The 20,325-nt window shown below is 45.2% G+C and overlaps 1 protein-coding gene and 1 long non-coding RNA gene across 3 annotated transcripts in view; both read right to left on the bottom strand.

Moving 5' to 3' along the window:
• The window catches only part of LOC116962102, a 28,376-nt gene extending 18,474 nt beyond the window's left edge, over positions 1-9,902 (bottom strand). For both annotated transcript variants that reach the window (XR_004407365.2, XR_004407366.2), the window contains exon 1: positions 8,827-9,902. This is a non-coding gene — a long non-coding RNA (uncharacterized LOC116962102). The remainder of the gene's footprint in view (positions 1-8,826) is intronic.
• A 51-nt stretch (positions 9,903-9,953) lies between these two features.
• On the bottom strand, positions 9,954-12,206 carry LOC104367773 (potassium voltage-gated channel subfamily A member 5). The gene has a single exon (XM_032995038.2). It carries the CDS (start codon positions 12,181-12,183, stop codon positions 10,324-10,326), a length of 1,860 nt encoding a protein of 619 aa, XP_032850929.2. The 5' UTR covers positions 12,184-12,206; the 3' UTR covers positions 9,954-10,323.
• Positions 12,207-20,325: the final 8,119 nt, after the last annotated feature.

Genomic DNA, 20,325 nt, shown 5'->3' with positions numbered 1-20,325 from the left:
CCGTGCCGGGTAGTCCAAAGTTTCTACAGCACTAGAAGCAGTAATAATTACACATGCTTGTAATAGTTTTGCTATCCAAAATCTCAATGCTTTGTAAGAGAAGCTTCGTGATGCTTTCAGACCAGCCCTTACTTGCACGCACATTCTTCTAAGGCTATCTCAATGGATTTGGAGAAGTCAAACTCCTTTAGAAGATAACAATGCTTAGAGAGTACATATTTGTTTTGACCTTTAGTTACTCCCCTTTAAGGCCGCAATTAGTTTAAGAACAAATTATTCTTTAGCATATCTGCAAAGCGAAGTAAACAGAACCCCCCAGTGTAAACACCATGGACCAGCACAGAAGGGCCTTGTCCACGTCAGGTACGGGTCAGGCAAGCATCTGCAGAAGATCATTTAGGTGAGGCTGACCATCCCTGCGGGAAGGAGGCTGGCCTCAGTGAGATCTCTGCAGGTCTCATCCTGCCTGAATTTCTTAGCATGCAGTTAGGAGTGTCTCTGCACCCACTTCCTTTTTTCCTTTGTTGTTTGTTTTGTTTTGTTTTGTTTTGTTTTTAAATTTCCAGTTATTTTCCAGCGCAGCCTGACAGATAGCAAGAACAAGGGATGCGCTTGGCCATCAGGGCCTCAACTGTGTCACAGTTCTTAAGCAGAATTACAAGATGCAGTGACTGAAACACAAGGCCTAGTCTGGTCCAGGGATGTGCAAACAGGAAAATCAGTCAAAACCCAAAGCAACAGTATCCTGCTCTCGCTGTCACATTCACCTGTGCTTCTCCATTTGCACTTAGAAAAGTTGGAGTTTTGTGTGGTGACTTTTAGTATAGTTGCATCTACATGTGCTCAGCTGGAAGCAGAATTCGATGAGAACAGATTTCTGCAGAAATAATCGTGCTATTCTACTCATTGGAATAGAGATTGATTATTGTTTAAGGTAAGAAAGTACCAATATGGGGAATGTGTTAAGCTTTTAAGATACTCCAAGAAATTGCCTAGGGGCAAGATGCCATGTAGCATCAAAGCAGGGCATATTTCTCAGCCCTAAGCGTGAAATTATCTACACTTGTCAGTTAAACAGTTTGAAGGAACGTTCTCAGGCAATTAATCACAATCAGCTATACTGTCAAAGGCTCTTGGTCACACTTGTAAGTCTATACTAAAGAGCACTCTCCCAAATGCTTCCTAGGAACAATCTGGGAATTAGCACAAGCCAGGAACTGAGCACATTAGGCAGTCTGCCTCCAGCCACCTTGTTTCAGAGGGAGAGTCCAACAGTATGAACACAGGCTGTTGCATGCCAACTGGCCTCAGTGCCAGAGAATGGTCCTGGGCACATTTCGTTTTCTAATATAGATGCAGTCAGGATGTCTATGAGAATTCGTATCTCCTCCTTAGTGGAATATATACAGCTTCCTTATTGAGAACAGAACCTACCCCATTTTCCACTAGGAAGAAGCAGTGCAAATTCCATTTTGAAATGCACCTCTCTTCCAGAGAGATTTCTCTCTCATGCTCCAAAATCCAATGCTCCTCAGCTTCTGCTCTGTTATCAGTATGCACCACTGAGACCCTTCTTACATCCCCTGGTATTCTTCCAGCACCTGCTTAAGATGGTTTCAACTCAGATGTCAAGAAGACAGATAAAATTTGAAGAGAAAAAGTAAATCCTCTAAAACTAGAACAAGCTTGTGAACACTCTGTTACGCAGTTAAGTGAATTCTGCTACCAGGGCAAAACTCTCAGACCAAGTTTGAAAATTAATTAGCTTCTAATAATAAGTAACTTTTTTTTTTCCCCATATTTATCATTATTGCAATAGTTTATCTGTTGCAACCACTATATGTGAGGAAGCTATGCATATCTGTCAGTGCTCCTCTATGCTTCATGAGTCACATAGATAGGGCCACTGAAGAATCAGGGCTGTTCTCAACTCCAGAGAAATCCAGGTGGAAATGCCTTGGCTACAGAGCTTTTGCCCACAAGGAGCTTTGGGGCATCTCTAAATATTCAACACACTGGCATCAGAACCACTATAAGTTATCATCTTAACCCATGGAACAGACCATTTAGTGATATCCTGTGAGACAAGTGGGCTATGGGAATCTGATCAAAATTCTGCCATTTATTGGGACTTATTACCAGGCCTGCAGGAAGATGCCAATGTCTGCTTTGGATCCACACTTCAGCACACTCTCCTAGAGACAGGTACCTGTATCCTTTTCTTCCAAAGCACTGAGCAGACTTTAAAAACATGATCCTGAGAGATACTGTGTAGGTATTTTGACTAGTAGATAAAATCCAGAACCAACTCCGGGAGACACCATCCCTTTCTTATGCAAATGCCCTGATATCTCAGCTATAGACTCCTGCTCTTCCCTTTTCCTATTTGGCTCAAGGAACCGGTGTCTCCTTCAAAGCACAGTGGCTAAGCTTTAGCTACAGGGTATTCCTTCCCAGAACAGCCTTTGTCAACCTCCAGACCAACTGTTTCTTTGCATCGCTCTCTTGCATGGCCAGAATTTCTCAGCACATTAAATATTGTATTTCCTAATTCAAACATTCAAATAATAAATTTCATAATAATAAAATAATAATAATGACAATGTGTGTTTTCACATTCACCTTTCTTTAAATAAGCCTCTTATGCAGCACTGCCTTGAAAATTATAGTTTTTTCTATTTTCTGAATGAAGGAACTCATAAAGTTTGCTCTGGAAATTCACATTAAATTTTTCCCTCAATTACACCCCCTCAGATTTTCAAATCATTTTAAACAAGACAGAAAAAAATTATACAGCTACACTGCTTAAATAATTAAAATAATTTTCAGTTGCCCCCACTCGCCCCCCCCAATTACATGCATTTCTACTTACAATTAAGCAGGAAGGAGGGAGAGGAAGAGGAGGTGGAAGAGGCTTTAAATTTGTTGAACTTGCTTGAGAAAATTAAGTATGGTAGAATCTAACTAATCCCTACTAACTCTGGAGGGAGCAACAAAAAGCCTGGTATGGATTTGTGAGATTTTCAGGGGGAATTACTAAATGCTAGGACAGCACCACTGAAGTGCAACTGTAGAAAGGAAGGACTTTTAACATTGCCAACCTCTGCTCCCTGTACACACCTCAGACCTTTAGTCAGCTGTGCTGCCAATCTAGTATATTTAAATTGTACCTATTCCTCCAGTATCTTCATACAAACTGCAACCCTGAATATGAGCATTTATTACAAATTTAATTAATTATTACAAATTTAAATCTAAATTCCATTTATAAACTGTGTTCTCACGAGAAGAGCTGCAAGGTTTCATTGCACCCCTCTCCTACAGGAAACAAACCACATGGAAGCCACCGCTGCCTGGCCTGGGTGGGAGACATGATCTGACGGAAGAGACTGTGTGTTTCAACATTTATCTCCAAACTAGCTTTGTCAGAGAACTACAGAAGGGTGGAATTACCACTGGCCCAAGAGGGGAATTAATACAGAGAAGGACTGCAATGGGTGACATAAACTACAGAGGAGAAAAAAAACACAGAATGTTTTTTTAAAAATGCAGTTGTCCCTGGCTGCTTAAAAGCTGTTTCCCACAAGATGGCAAATGACAGTCTCCATGGCACACTGTAGCTGAAACACAGAAATGGGATATATCATTCTTTTTCATCTTCTGCATGCCAGACAAGTGTTACATCCTCCACTGATTTCTTTTGGAAACATTATCCTGATGACAGTGAACATGAGTGAATTACTAATGCAGAAGAGAGTCTGCACGTTACTTTGGTAATTACTTCTTGGTCATTTCTGGAAATCGGGTCAATTTGCTGAAAATTCAAAGTAACATTGTCCCATTGGAAAGGGTAACCTCGTTTTCAGGTCACACCAAGTCAAATAAAGAGAAATCTACTGAAAACAAAGGATGTCGCATCTCTTTCAGAACAACGGAAACAAGATTTTAGTCAGAGCCGCCGGATTTTAACAGCTCTGTTTTCCATTCACCCAGGCATCAATGAGAATAAAATTCAGGTATCTGTCCCTAGCACAAACTTCTTAAAGCCTCAAAGCTGGTGACAAAAAGCTAGTCCTAAATTGGACTACCTGTTCATTGTGCCCTGGAGTGAGATTTTAGAGTGCAGAATGGCAAACTCTTCGCTGAGTCAGATTCATCACACTGGCAAAAATATGTGATTACCGTACACAGGGCATCTGAGCTGTAAATTCAGAGGAAAGTGGCACGCAAGCACAGAATCAAGTCCCATGAATTTATAACAGTGGGGAACAAAACAAAGTTAGTCAGTGCTGATACTGCGGTGAGAATCCGGAGCTGTAGTTACCGGCTTCGATGCTTAGGTGATTTCAACCAAGCTGTGCTAACATGCTTACTTGCAGTACTTATGATGAGAGGAATTAACTTTTATTGCATCAATCGGTGTTATTGAGAAAATTTAAAAAAAATGCTTCCAGCTAAACAAGCCATCTTCAAGACACCTGGTTCACAACAGCTCTGGGTCTGTCTCTGGTTTTGTCTTTTTCAGCCCTGGTAAAAATACAGTATAGATACCTGGAAATCAAAAAATACCAAATAAGGACACTACGTGACTAGATTACAGGAGTGAGAAAGCACTGCAATATATCTACACTAATTGTGTATGAATGCTGTTCTTTTTCTTGAAACAAGTTGGTATTTCTCTTTGCAACTTCTATTTCCAATTAATTCTTTAGTCATATCATTATGAACTTTATTTTTTTCCTGCTCCGGTTAAAATAAAGCTTCTTATTTCACATGATTTTAATGATACAATACCCAGATTCTTCACAATGTTTCACCACATAAATATGGGGTATGTTCTGGCCAATGGACTCACAGGTAGTTACTGGAGAATTTCTGTGTGTTTAGTCCTATTATGAGTTGACACACTGACGACTGACAGCATGACCCAAGTTTGCTGAAGAGAATCAGCACCCTTAGGTCCCAAATTAAGGCAAGAGCAACAGAAATTTATCAAGCTGACAGGGAGAACTGGGAAGCAGTTAATGCATACAGCAAGCAAGAAAAAAAAAAAAAAAAAAAAAAGAACAAAACCCAAACCCCAAGCATTACAACAGCTACAAATACAGTAAATGGCATGTTCCTCATTATTAGGGAGGTCTCTCCAACACGCTGACTGTCATACAACATACCGATCCCCTCACTGCCCAAGTATTAAGGCCAAAGTCTTGATTAGGTTTAAGGCCTTCCTTTCATTATTCCCTAATCGTTGCGGCAACCTGCCTTCAGGCCCTTGTCAGATTTCACTACCGGTCAGGACATTTTGCCAAATGACCCGAACAAATCTCAGCGAGGTAGCCACATTCCTCACTACGGCTAAGCGCCATCGCTGCATGCTGCTAAATAGTCTCCCTGTTTTACCTCAGAACTAGCTTTCCCTGATACGTTTCAGAGAGCGAGGCTTTTTGTGTGCACGCACACCTTCCGTGAGACTGAAAAGTGCACTCGTGTTTGCTTTGTGCCCCAACGAGAGGTGCACAGAAGCGCGTGGAGGAGGGAAGCTACTGCAGAGCAGCGCCCGGTGTGCTGTGCATCAAGATCCCCCATCACCACCGCCGCCACCACCACCACAACAGCAGTGTTTGCAGCACAAGGCGCCAGGGAACAGCCAGCAGAAGTGCCATTTTCTCCTTACAGAGTCCAAATTACACGAAAGTGGGATTTGTTCGTGCTGCTCAAAGCTGCATTAACTGTCCCCCTGTGTTCAGTGACCCCACCAGATGGGTCACAGTGCACAGATGCTGGTATAGAGCCCTTGCCTTCAAAGCCACCAAGAGCCATGCAAGAGACCAGAAAGGAGACCACAGGGTGAATCTCTCTCCTCCCTTCCCCGAGATCTCACATTTTGGACATCTGCCCCAGTCCAGCCAAACCCACTCATTTTTGTGCCTCTCTTAGCCCTCTCCCCCTTTGAAAGTTTCGGTCTTCCCTTCCACAGCCTTTTCTTTACCATGTTTGTCTATAGAAGATAATTGGTCTTTTGTTCATAAAGTACTAGGACATGAAGGGTGTTACGTAACTGCTAGTTACTGTCTTATCATCTTTTAGAATGATGGAAAAGTAAAATGGGAATGTAGACTCCCCTTGGGGCCAGGCTAAGCAAACTAAACTTACGTTACTGGTGACCCAAAAGAATATTCACTTCAGCATCCCCAAAATGGAAGAATGGCAGAGTAATGCATTTCAGTACATACTGTCCTGCACAAAATGACAAGCCATTAATAACTGTGGCATATAGGCATGTGAGGGTGAGAAATCTTCCATGATGTAGCTCCTGGTCAAAAGAGTTTACAGAAAAGTGTTGGTTTGTTTTGGGGTTTTTTTAATGTTTGCAATGATTTGCTATTCATTAAGCTCTGATATATTGTGGCTTTTAATAGTCCAAAGAGATTTTATTTAGTCTGCTTTTCATTCCAGGTCAGCTAACATAAGATCAATAACAGTTTGGACAGATTTCCTTCTCATAATGAGCCTAGAATTGGCGTACATGACCTAAAATCTTTTCCTGTTTCACATTTACAGGAGCTTTCTCAGAGTGATTTGGTTCTCTCTTTCTCTCATATTCTTTTGTGGCAGCAATTTGCCCAGGCATGTTACAAGGCTTCTTCACTGTTTGTATCCCAGGCACAGATACATGCTCACTACTGAACTCAATGAAGCTTCTTGACACCAAAATCAATCACAGCAAAAGCAGGTTCTCGCTGATGGAATGTGAAATTACGCTCTCATTCCAGCCAAAGTCACGATTTTTCATGCAGACAATCCTGGTACTCAGTTTGGAACTGACTGTGTCAAGAGGACTGCTCTGATGAGTAGTGGCTGCAGGAATAGGCACTCTTTCTGTAGTAAGAATGTGGCGCCCTGAGGCACCACTTGTTTTCAGGCTCACAAACTGTAGCACCAACCTAAACATGTGCACCGAAGCCCAATGGGAACTGATGGCTCTAAGGTTTCAGCAGGGTATGTAGTTCATCTTTGAGTAACAAACTCAAAGATCTGTGCATCTAAAATACCTGCTGAACAACGCTTTACTTAAGCATGTGCTTAAAGCTGAGCCCATGCTAAGTGCTTTGCTAAACTGTGATCTGACCATGTTTCTGGTCATATTACTCAGTGTCTGTCAGCAACCTCTTCCATTAGAAAGCAAATCCTTTACTGCCATATAAGCGAATAGAAATTGTGCATCTTTGTAAAGGTGTCAAAGCCGAGTTTGCCTGAACTGTGCTTGACAACTGTTTAGAAAGCCAAGCCAAACAACTGTTTTCAACCATATTTTGAGAATAATTTTATTGGAAGGTTCTCTTGTTTTATTATGGAAAAACGCAGCAGGTTCAAACTGAAGGTTGGGGAATGATTTGACAGGCTTGCATAGAGCCCTGTGCGGCAATCACAGTATTTTGCTCTCAAAGAGCTTGATCTTGATGGGGACAAATTCTACTCTCAGTTACAGCAGGGCACGTATGTTGGAATCCAGAGCTGAACTTGCAGGCTGGCTCCAGAGGGAAGTTAAAGGCCCCCAGCATCTTGCAAGACCAAGTCCTGCGGTATCTCTGCAAACATGAGGTAGAGTTCAACAAGCAGTTGACATAATCTAACAGTTCACTGCCACTGAATGGTGAGGATTTCACTCCTCCCTGCTGCCTCACTTCCCCACACCACTGACCTCCCACCTCCCTTCCCTGCACTGGCTCCGGCACTCCCTTTCCAACTGGCTAATTTGACAGCAAGAGATCTACTTTGTTGCTGTTGCTGCATTGGATTTTCTGCCAGATCAGTGAGCTCAAGCAGCTCCTAGAAGGATTTTAAGATCAGCTCAACTCATTCCCCATAGCCCCAATCTGTTTTCACGTGCCTCAGTTTTACACCTGTGTTACTCCACTAACTGCAATAATTACTGTTATGTAGTTCAGATCATTAACACCCAGAAGTCTTGGCCATAGGCAGGGTTCCACTGTTAAACAAGGGACTGTATATACACATTGCCCCTGCTCTGAGGAACTGACAGTCTAATTCAGCACAGTACGCAATCGGAAGAGCAAACTATGGAAGACAAAAGTGGCCAGGAAGGTAGGGGGTCAGAGGAAGACACAACCAAAATTGATCCCGAAAGACTCACTGAATTGTTTGGTACTTATTCAGGTGGGTCAGGTGGATTTAATCACTGAAAGTACATCAAACTACTTTCATGAGCAAAAAGCTTCACTAGGAGTCATTTTAGATTCAGCCTCACCAAAGGGCTAATTCCACACTTCACCTTGATGCAAAAACTTCCACTAAAGCAAACAGGAGATCTGCCCGAGTCTGGAATGCAGCTGGACTGGGCAATTTGTCTGTCAGCCTTATTGCAGACTTTCTCAGCATATTACAGCATCATCCCCCATCTGAATAAACAAGCAAACTAACCAAGAAACCAACATCCAAAATTAATGTGAAAGATCCTGTTCTCTATTATCAGATTCAACCTTCTTCCCCCTCACCCCTGGGTTTTGGGCTGAGCTCTGTGTGACAGTTCTTTATACCAAACATGAAAATTACTATCTGCTTGGCACTCACCGTGCCTGTTTTACTGACTAGGAAGGAAAAACATCACACATTTGGCCATTACCATTAAACGGCATGGTAAGGGATGGGTAAGCAGAGTTTGCATCTGGACGAGAGACTGACAAAATGCTGTTTTGCAAAGCTGATTTAAATTTATCACAGTACATATATCAGAGGTACTTGCATAAATTATAATCCTGATTTAGTATTTACTTAGTTGCATTAGAAAATCTGATAGAAACAAACCTTGAGCGTTGACAATCGAGACTTCTCTTTCTGCTAGTCTTGCTGTGCCACGGTATGCGGTAAAGGCATGAAACATCCTTCAGCAACAAAACAGAAGTTTTAGGGGAAAACAGAGACATCCTTTGCAAGAAAAATGATAGCACAGCTCTGAGTTAAAGAAGCAACTTTGTGTCAGTCCTCACTAGTAAGCTGCAGAGTGCTGTGTTATCACGATGAAGATAACGTGTCATTCGTCTTTCAACATCTTAACTGTAAAATCCACAGCACCGAAAAGGTTTAGTTTGGAAATAAAAGAAAACAAGGATGTGTTTTGATGAAAGGTGATGCTTTCCGTCTGAGTCCAAGATATAAGCCACGCAATGGTTGTTTAAGTAGCACAGCATGCCACGTTAGACTCTCTAAGTGCTGTCCATTTCCAGTCTGTAATAATTAAAAACGGTGAACTGTGTGCACAAATGGTACGGATACATAAAGGTGACTGATACACATGCCAAAGTAATCTGGAGTGTACGATTAAAATAGTTTTGCAGATATTGCACTCATATTCTACTTTCTTGTTATATCTATCCACTCCCTAATGTTTTAGATCTGTTGTGCACTTGGATTAAAATCAGTAACAGCAGACAATATTTTGTTTTCAGTCTCAAAAATGTAACAAAGGTATAAAACTATAAAACTGCAAAAAAAAAAAAAAAGCTGCACATACATTTTTTTGAGTGGGGACAGTAAGCACAGGACTGAACTACTTAGAAATTCTGAAACAGTAAGGTAATTAATACAATTATTTATAAAGAATTATATCTACAATATTTAATAATTTAAGGCTCACAAGAAACTAACATATCAATGACAACAAAAGTTTTCTGCTATAGGGTTAAAAGCACCAAATTCACTTCACATACTAGATAACCAGATCTGTACTGATCACAAGTGGAAAACTCTGAAAGTGCTGACCTGCTAATGTTCCTAGTGCTTTAAAGATTACTTATTTCACAGGAATAAGAAATCCCCTTTTAACCGTAAATAGTTATACAGATATAAAATATATTGGAATAATTTCAGTTTGAAACTACAGTACAAAACCCCTCAACCTCCCCCCCCCCCCCCCCAATCCATTCATTCTCCACACACACATCCCCCAACTCTTTAATACTAAACTTGGAGCAACTGAATTGGTTACAAATGACCCATTTAAAACCAACTACCATTTGCTAAATTAAGTTTCTGCAACTTCGATTTTGCACTGTCATGATTTACCAGCTCCTGCATCATGGAGCGTAGCTTATTCTTAGTCTATTTTAAAAATAGGCGACCCTTTGTGTCATGGAAAAAGAACATAAAAACATGTATTCCTGGAGGACTGCTCAGGACAGTGATCAATCTATAAAATATAGCCTGTTTTAAAAAACTAATTGGTACCAAAAGAATAATTATAATAGCAAGTTTCTGACACCGGCAAATCCTTCTGCATCTTTGAATTCTAACTTTCTCCTCTCCTTACAGGTCTGTTTCCCTATTGGTGTCCAGACAGAGAGCATAGAGGGATTTTCTGAGATCTACGTTGCTTTTTGCCTTGATATTGGTTTTCTCTAGGGAGCCGGTGCCATTATTAAACCCCTCACTGTTTTCCAAGTGCACAACAGATTTGTTCAGCGAGTTTCTACTGGATCGTCTCTTCGCATCTCCCCCAGCTGCACTGCCCTGAGCACTACTGTGTTCATCTTTGAGGACAGCTTGCTCTTCGTGATCAGTCTCTCGGTGGTAGAAGTAGTTGAAGTTGGACACGATGACAGGGACAGGCAGGGCGATGGTGAGCACACCCGCGATGGCACACAAGGAGCCCACAATCTTGCCCCCCACAGTGACAGGTCGCATATCCCCGTAGCCCACAGTGGTCATGGTCACCACCGCCCACCAGAAAGCATCGGGGATGCTGGAGAAATGAGACTCAGGGTCATCAGCCTCAGCGAAATAGACAGCACTGGAGAAGAGGATCACCCCGATGAAGAGAAAGAAGATGAGGAGGCCCAGCTCCCTCATGCTGGCTTTCAAAGTCTGCCCCAAGATCTGCAGCCCCTTGGAGTGCCTGGAGAGCTTGAAGATCCTGAAGACCCGGACCAGGCGGATGACTCTGAGGATGGCCAGGGACATGGCTTGCTGCTGGCCCCCGCCCCCATTGCTACTGCCAGCCCCGGGCTGCTGCTGCTCGTGGGCCAGCTCGGTGCCCAGGGTGATGAAGTAGGGGATGATGGCCACGATATCAATGATGTTCATGATGTTGCGGGAGAACTCGGGCTTGCTGGGGCAGGCAAAGAAGCGGACGAGGAGCTCAAAGGTGAACCAGATCACGCAGGTGGTCTCGATGATGAAGAAGGGGTCAGAGAGGCTACTGGGTGGCTGCACGGGTGGGGAGTCCCTGGTTGTGCCATTCAAAGCTCCGCTTTGTGGGGGCAAGGGCATAGGCATCTCCCTCTCGTCCCTGAATTCCGGCAGGGTCTCCAGGCAGAAGGTGATGATGGAGATGAGGATGACCAGTACAGAAACGATGGCGATGGCCCGGGCTGAGCCAGAGCTCTCAGGATACTCAAAGATGAGCCAGACCTGGCGCTGGAACTCGTTGCGGGGCAGGGGCTTCTCCTCCTCTTTGATGAAGCCCTCGTCCTCCCGGAAGCGCTCCATGGCCTCCTCACCCAGCTGGTAGAAGCGGATCTCATCGGCGAAGACGTCAATGGAGACGTTGACGGGCCGGCGGAGCTTGCCCCCCGACTGGTAGAAGTAGAGGATCCCGTCGAAGCTGGGCCGGTTCCGGTCGAAGAAGTACTCGTTGCGGAGCGGGTCGAAGTAGCGCATGCGCTTATCGGGGTCCCCCAGCAGCGTGTCGGGGAACTGGTTGAGGGTGCCCAGCTGGGTCTCGAAGCGCAGCCCGGAGATGTTGATCAGCACCCGCTGGTGGTGCATGGCGCCCCGGTTCGCCGCCGCCTCCTCCTCCTCCTCGCCCGCCGCCGCCATGGCCATGCCCCGGCGGTGCCCCCCTTCCTCCGGAGGGCCCACCTCCACCGCCGCACCGGGGCGCGGGGGGCGCGGCGGGGCTCCGCGGGCCGCCGCCTGCCCGGCGGGGCTGCCCGCGCTGCCACCTCCCCCGGGGGCCGCCGGGGGGGGCCGCTCCCGCTCCTCGCCCGGCGGGGGCGGCGGGACCCCCTCCTCGCCGTCGCTCAGCCGCGGCGAGGCGGAGGAACCGGCGACGTGGTGCAAGTCGCCCCGCCGGCGGGTTGGGGCGCTGCCGCCGGCCGCGGCATCCCCGCCGCCCGCGATGGCCGCGGCGCCGCCGTTCTCCAGAGTCACCAGCGCGATCTCCATGGGCAGCGGCGGCCGGAGGCGGGCGCGGCTGAGGCGGCGGGCATGGGCATGGGCATGGGCATGGGCATGCTGCGCTCGCCGCCCCGCCGCCGCCGCCGCCGCCGCCGCCGCCGCCCGCCACCTCCGGGCGGCGGCCCGGCCCCGCCCTGCCCTGCCCCGCCCCGCCCCGCCCCGCCCCGCCCCGCCCCGCCCCGCCCCGCCCCGCCCCGCCCCGCCCGCCGCCTCCCTGCGCGGCGGCGCACGGCCGAGCGCGGGCCGGGGGAGCCGCCCGGGGACCCGGATATGAACGAGCGAGCGTGATAGTGTGGTCGCTTGACGTCAAAAAAGGACCCCTTCTCCTCCGCGCCCCCGTGCAGGCAGCGGCAGCCTCCCCCCACCCCGGGCTTCGGGATACCGAATCCCCCCCCCCCCCCGCTTCCTCCGACCCCGGTCCCGCCCCGCCCCGGGCAGCGCATCTCACCCGCCGGCAGCGCGACGGCCCCGGCGGGGCGGCCGCCGCCGGTGCCCGCAGGTGCCGGGGGCGCGGGAGGAGGGGGAGGCCCCCCCCCCCCCCCCCGGAGGAGGGGGAAGCCGGGCGCGGGGGGGGGAGGTCGCGGTGGCACCCGGTGCCCGGGGTTTGGGGGGAGGGGGGGTGGGGGGAGGTTGGGCAGCGGCCGCCCTCCGTCCCGTGGGGCGCGGGAGGCACCGCTCGCTCCCCGGTCCCCCCCCCCGCCGCCGCCGCGGCAGGGGATTACGGTGCGGGCCCCCACGCGTGGATTACTCGCTAAAGGGATTGCGCGCAGGGAAGGCTCTGGCTGTAACACCCCCCCCCACACACACACTCCCCTGTAATCGTACTCGAAAGCCCCGGGGGGTTCCCGGCGCACCTTGGCGGGTGCCCCCCCTCCCCACTCTCCCCAGCGTAATGAGAACAAAGGGATTGGGTATTTTTGTTCGCTCTGCTTCGCTCTCACTCCTCCTCCCCCCAGTTTATCGTGGAATCGGTGAAGCTCCAGAAGGTGCTTCCAAAGCCAGCAGACGACAACATTTCTACCAGGCTACCTTCGTGTTAGCATTTGCAAACCTGGACTGTACTTTCCCTTTGATGCCTTCTTAAACCCACATCCGAGGCAGATACATTTCTGTAAATGCACACTTTATTAGAGAAAATGAATTGAAGCAGCTTTACACAATGACTTCAATTACAGCTCAGTAATACAATCAATGCTAAGATTTTATTTTCTATATTCAAACCATGAACTCATCTATTCAAAGTCTACAGGGGAATGCACTAAATATGTCTACAAATAGTGTAGGATTAAAACCTATACGTATATATACTGGTCCACTCTCATGGAGTTTCTGGGTTTCAAACCATGTATAGAAAATACGAAATTAAGCGAAAAACCATTTTGCCTTCCAGTTGGCATCACTGCAGTGTCATTTTTACTGAATCACAGCTCCATTGAATAGCTTACCTAGATTCACTGGCATCAGTGGGTTTTCACTTAATTTAAAACATTACCTCTGTGCATGAAATATGCCCAAATGTACTAAGAACAGTGCCAAAATAGAAAATCATAACTCTATTAAATGGTTACTGTAAGCGATGATTTGCCCATGACATGGTCACGTTCTGTAATTTACCTCTGAGAACAGAGCACAGAATCGTTGACCTGTTTTGCCACTGTGCTAGTGAAGGACCACTTTAGTCACACAAGTAATTCCTAGAAACAAAATTACAGATAAGTGTTCTAGAGCAGCCCTTTGAAAATGATGGCCCTTTGACTTACTTAATGGAATAATGTATCAAACCTGCAAAATGTAGTATAATACCCTTTGGGACTAATAAATACAGACATACCTCATGTATTGGGTCAACCCATCACACCTGGGCACCCAAACGAATAATGGCAGATCTGTTATAAATATATGTCAGGGATTGTAACCAGAGGAAGGGCTTGCACACTAAAAAAAATACTCTGTTTTTTCAGCTCTGTCAGATCCTCTAATGCATTATTCTCCCTCCAAAACCTGCCTCAGGAATAATCATTTATTTCAAGAGGAAACAACCCTAGGCAAGTTCATATAGATCTCCCAGCGGTAATGCCGGTCAAAATTAGTAACTCACACCCCAGGAACTGTGGCACCAGGCTATCACAACAAACACCTTCGGAGTCCACTAAGTGAATATGCCCCTTTCACAGGGCCAGCCGCAGGCATCCACGGACACTCGGCCGTGCTCTCATCTGCATACGAATATAACCAGTAACACAACATAAAGCAGATGACTTGCCGGCACCTGTGCCTGCCCCCCACCTCTGTACTTTTTTTCATTCAGCCTGCCGTTCCTGCATGTATTTGAACATACACTTGCTTCGCCCCATCTGCAAAACCCCCTTTCCAGGGACCTCCTCTCGGAAGGGCTTCGTTTTGCCTTTGCTTGCAACCACGCTGTGACCTGTCGTTGCATTAGACGAGTCCCCGCAGGCTCCGAGGACAAACCTCAGCACCCCAGAGGGACGAACACAAGCTGACCACCACAGACCTCCCCCCCCCCCCCCTTTCAAGCACACCTCATAAAAAACCTACATCCATTCGCAACCCTCTTCCTCCACTTTCCTTCTCCATCCTAGAGGCACTTTTCAAAAATTGTCCTAGACAGTAAGTATCCTCGGGACTGTGGCAGACAGCCTTCTGGGGACACAGCCTAGGGGGGCTGAGGGTGGGCACCGTGTGGAGTGGAAGAAAGCACGCAGAGGGCTAGTAAACTGGCTGCCTCTCAAACGGTTATATCCATTCTGCTGCTCCTTATCAACAACAGGGAGCAGCACTTCTCTGATGCCTGGGAGAGATTACACTGAATTTAAATTCTCCCTTGATTAAACCCCAAGTTTCTAGCCCTTCTAAATGTTGTGCTGCAGTGTTCACATCCTGAATTTGCAGGCAGATGGGATTATGCTAAAGTGCAGGGAAAAAGAATTGCCCACATTCATTTTGCTGAAAGCCTCGCTGAAAACCCTGTGAAGAAAATGTGCATTATTAATTGATATAGCAGGAAAATACAGCTGCTCTGTATAGCATCTGAGTAGAATATAACTCCTTTCTTTGCAGATTTAACAAATCCGAGAACCTAGTATGGTATCTGTATATGTGGGTACAAAGGAAGAGGAAAGGATGAAGAAAAAGTGGGAGGATGATGTTAAAGGGGAAGAAACATCTACTTCAAGCAGAGAATTTTAAAGGGCAATTCCTATTCAGCATCCTTAACTTTTTGAGTGTGGTGAAAAGACTCTGAACGCTTTCTTGAAGAGCAGTCATATGAGCAGAAAGCCAAGGTACTTGAGAGAAAGGATGACATGCAGAACAGTGGGACATATCATAGCTGAGATGTGCTACTATTGTTTTAACCAGGCACTCCCTGACAAAGAATTTATTTGTCCCCATACTTGTGATTTAGCAAAAAGTATTTTCTACCCTGAGCACATGCACACACACAATGAGTCCCATACACACCAAAACGTACCATTCTCTCCAGCTCCCACTGCCACTCAGTTCTAATCCACTTACAATACTTGCTGTCACACCCTCAAACTGGGATGCTGGTTCTCTGACCCCCCTACCTGGTCCACACAGCACCATTAGTGGCTTATCCCACGGCCTCATTTGCAGGTTTTCTCCTGCAGCTGGACAAGTGGCTTGGAAATGGGATTCCCTCTGGTTAGGCAGCATCATTAAGATTCCCTACTTAACCGACTAGCACCTGAGACTCAGGCAAGCTTTGCAGAAGAAGAAACACTGTCCAAGCTAGAGATTCTCTATCTTTCACCTAAAGGCAGGCTGCATCCCCAATGCTACCTTGCCAACACTTCCATGGGGAGAAAAGAAGGATTATAGCCTTATGCCCTGTACAGCCATCGTGCTGGGCACATGAATAATACATGCTCGTGCTCAGACCTGTGTGATCATGCGCACCACATATGAGACTCCTGTAACTGCCCCCCATCTTCTGCTGCATTTTCAGCTTTGCATTAGCCTCCCCCTGCTCTTGGGTACCGGGACAGATGAACTGGCTGATTTAAGCTGTCGTGGGCTGATGGGCAGCACCCAACAGACACCATTACATAGCAGGAGTGGCAGCGGTGTGACTGCGGGGAGCTGCTGTTGAGTGGGACACTCCCACAGAGCGAAATGAGTGACCCATCCCACGTGGGGATCTCACGTGGTGAAAAATGAGCAATGGGCGTAGTCTGCAGAGTCTGCATTCATCTACCTGTACATACACAGACAGGTACACACACACTACACATCCTCTGGTACACCTGATTAAGGACACCCTGTCTTTTCCCAAACACTCCCTCTTTGTCCTTGCCTATCTCTAACAGTGGCTGTGAAGCTGCAGCTTCGCCAAATAAAAATACAATGCTGAGATGTGAAGAGACATGCACCAGCACCTAGAGGCTTGATCTGCCCACAGCCCTCAGTGGAAATGGGACTAGACGCGTCTGCTTTGACACATTTTGAGGTGACAGGGACCCCACAAATATGTCTCATGGGACAGCACGGGTGAATCCTTTTTTTCTTCACCATAACTAAATAACATTCCCATCATGACAGATGGTGAGGAGGTCATTTGAAGCTGAGGAGAAACTGAAGAGGTTAAAAGCAAATCCGTGCCTCCTCCACTCAGTTAATTCCTCCAAAGCCTGATTCTGTGTTGAGAAGATTCAGGCCAGAGAGAGAGACAGGCACAGTCCTCAAGGGAGACCCCAGAAAAAAGACTCGTATTTCCTGTTCAAGAGGATTAAGTACAAGGCCATTGACAAATCACAGTAAACATCTGGATGTGAGCGCTCCATCTACCAGGGCCTAATCCATGAAGTTATTCGTTAATGAATTCAGCAAATTCACACTGCTCTATATATAGGGTCGGCTGATCTTTTTTAATGTTTGGCTTGGAGGTGTGTTACATCTACATCAACAGATTTTTATTTATTGTACAAAGCAACCTACTGTATTCAGTTTCTGCTTAATTAATTGTTTCGAGTTATTCTGCCTTTTTTTGAAAACCACACACTGCCCTATTTTCTGACAGTATATATATAAAAAAATCCACTAGTTAAAACCCAAACACGTTCCTGCATTTTATATTGTTTTGCAATTTTAAGCCCAAGTTCCTCTGGAAACTTTCCGTCATGCAGCGATGGAAAAAACATTAAATAGTAATTGATTTTCTTTTCTGTATTTTGTTTTGATTAAAATGAGAATCCCTCTCATTTATCTTCAGAGAGAAAGTAAGCATTGAGTAAATGGTCTGGTTAATTCAAAAGTAATTTGATCAGAACATCCATAATTTACATTGACTTGAACAGTAGGAAAGATGCTGAGCACTACCAGATAGCAAGCTTATTCACTGAAACAGACTACTTACATTATGCTTTATGTTATGCTTTACATCTTGTGAACGCAAACTACTCTAAGAACATATAATGATCCACACTTTATAAAGGGGAGACTTGCACACAACTGTGTCCTTAAAAGTCATCTATTAAGCTTGAGTAACTCTCCAGTCTGCTCAAGCCGTGTAGCTGAGCGCATTGTTCTTCCCACAGCTGTGCCCATCTTGTTTCCAGTGAAATCTGCAGGCTTTGTCATTGATGTTGGTGGAATCAGCATTTGGCCCAGAGGTTTTTATAAATCCAGCTGTGATGGGATATTTTCAATTTACCCTCAAAGCTTTGGACTCTGCTAGAGCGCATGAATCATCCAAACTTGCAATTTACAATTTCCACCCCTTTTGACTTACAGTTCATCACTGTGATGTAATCTTTAACTCTAGGGACGTGATCTTAAAGGGGAAATCTCACTCTGTGCCTTTATTCTCTTTTAAATTCCAAGAGCACGTACCTCTACTCTCAGGTTTTCGCTCTTGTCACAACAGGATGCCCCAAGTGGACAGTACCAACTGCGATAACCCAATAAAATACAGAAGAATGAAGACAAGTGAGTGCAATCTGAAGGAGCAAAGAATCAAGACCTGCAAAGCCACTCAGCTGTACCTATGCAATTTTATCTTCACTGCTAGTGCAAATACTCTCACAAGTGAATTTTGTTTGCATCTGTGCTTTTGTAATGGCTGTAGTCCATACCAGTATCTATTTCTGTATGAAAAGCGTGGTGTTTCTAGGCAAACTTAATCCATCCTTATCACCCATCTAAAAATACTTCATTTTCAGCCTATGGCCATTGAAGTCACGCTGACAAAAAGCTCTTACCAATTCAAAAGTGCAAGATCAGGCCGCTCACTCAGGCTGTGAGGAAGAGGGACAGGAATAAATAGATCAAAGTTTGCATGTCTAGGACAAATCGTTACAGTGGTGCAGCGGCGTGTGATTTAGGTGATCAGTCACTTCAAGTTGTCAGGTAGCAAATTCATGTTTTAGTATTTTGTTACCAGCTATGTGGCCAGTCACAGTCCAGAATCCATTGCAGTAAGCTCTGTCATACACAGACACCAATTAAGCTGCATAGGCTGCTTAAAAAAAGCTAAATGACATGTTTACAAATTTATATATTTTAAAAAGGAGTGGATTTGCAAAAACATTGAGTAATCTCCTCCAAATTTCCTGCTCATTTCTAATTTTTAAGCAGACATGAATTATGAGTGATTCAAGGAAAATCAAAATCTGATGCTTACTCGGGTATAGAATTAGTAGTGAAGCCCTTGAAATTAGTAACTACAATCTGAAAAAGCTCATGTGAGGGGAAACTGAGGTTCAAACCTATCCATGATCCCCTCACGTAAAGGAAAAAGAGCAGAGTTCATTAGATCTCTCTGTAAGCCCAGATAATTTAGCCAGCTGCAGGGAAGCATGCTCTTACCATGAAACTGGGGGGCCAAATGTACTGGTGGTTTAAGCAGGATAGGGCCGTAAGTGAATCATTAAGTGGATAGGAATAATGAAACAGCTTTACTTGTACTAAGTCTTCAATACTGGAGAGGCCTCTAGGGAAACCCTCAACATGAATACAGTGTGTTAGATACACAGCAGATTTTTTTTTCCTGCCTTACCAAACAAAGGGAATAATGGAGGACCCACCCAGAGGTTTATTATTTAATGCCTTAACAAAAGTAGCACTCTAGTTAGCAAAAGCAGTACAATTTATACAGTAAGTAGCGTGGAAAAATAGTTGACAGGAAGAAAAACAGCTAAGACATAGATGTAAAATAAGCCCTGCTTTGCTCTTCATATTCACCAGTGAAAATCAGACGAAAGACTGCTCAGATCAATGGAATGACATTTATGATGTATCATTGTGGTAACAGAAGCAAATTCTTTGCGTATGTGTGTGGAGGAGGGCAAGGGATAGCCTACTGTTTTATGTTTGTGCATGTAGTAGCTAAAGGAAAGGCCTGGCATATGAACACGCACCAGTGATGCCCAAGTTGCATTTACTTTGCATAGCCACTAAACTCCAGCTTGAGAGCACACCATTTTTTCTGTGTACATCCGTTTCCTAGGTCCAGGCTAGCATCCAATCAGCTGGACATTCCCAGAGGATTTAGACTTTTTTACATTTGAGGTGAATGTGGCTTGGCAGTGAAAACGCACCATGTTACTAATTCTAATCCTCTCCTTCAAGTGCTGTCTGTTTCAACTGTGAAAAAAATCACTACTCCATAAAACTTGTTTTAATCAACAAAGCAGAATGCAATAAATGAATACCATTTTGTAGTTTAAAGTCTGAATTTAAGATTTGCAAAGCACTATCAGATCAAAACTTTAACAGCATTTAGCTGTCTGCAGATGAATGTAAGTGCCAAAGTCTAGCTGTAATCAATGTAGGAGCAAAAAAGAAGCCAGTAAGTGATGTGCTAGTCAATGGAGCTATGCAGTTTTGCACAAGCCAACGAATTGACTTTATACATTTTGTATTAATATGTGTACAATTAGGTAGTGGAGGTATTTGCTTATGGTGGTGTACAATTTTTTATCTTTGATGAGAAGTAAAATTTGAAAATAATAATTCAAAAATTTTTTAAAAAATTAAAATAATAACAAATTGAATAGGGAACCCATTATTTATATTAAAAAATATGTCATCTGTGAGGGGGAATGCCAGTTACTCTTCATGCATTAAAAATTCTCTTATTGTTATGAA

Source organism: Tyto alba, unplaced genomic scaffold (assembly GCF_018691265.1).
Source record: "Tyto alba isolate M040663 unplaced genomic scaffold, T.alba_DEE_v4.0 Super-Scaffold_21, whole genome shotgun sequence".
In the NCBI taxonomy this organism is placed as follows: Eukaryota; Metazoa; Chordata; class Aves; order Strigiformes; family Tytonidae; genus Tyto; species Tyto alba.
The sequence above is the reverse complement of the archived record's forward strand: the minus strand, read 5'-3'. Positions and strand labels throughout refer to the sequence as shown.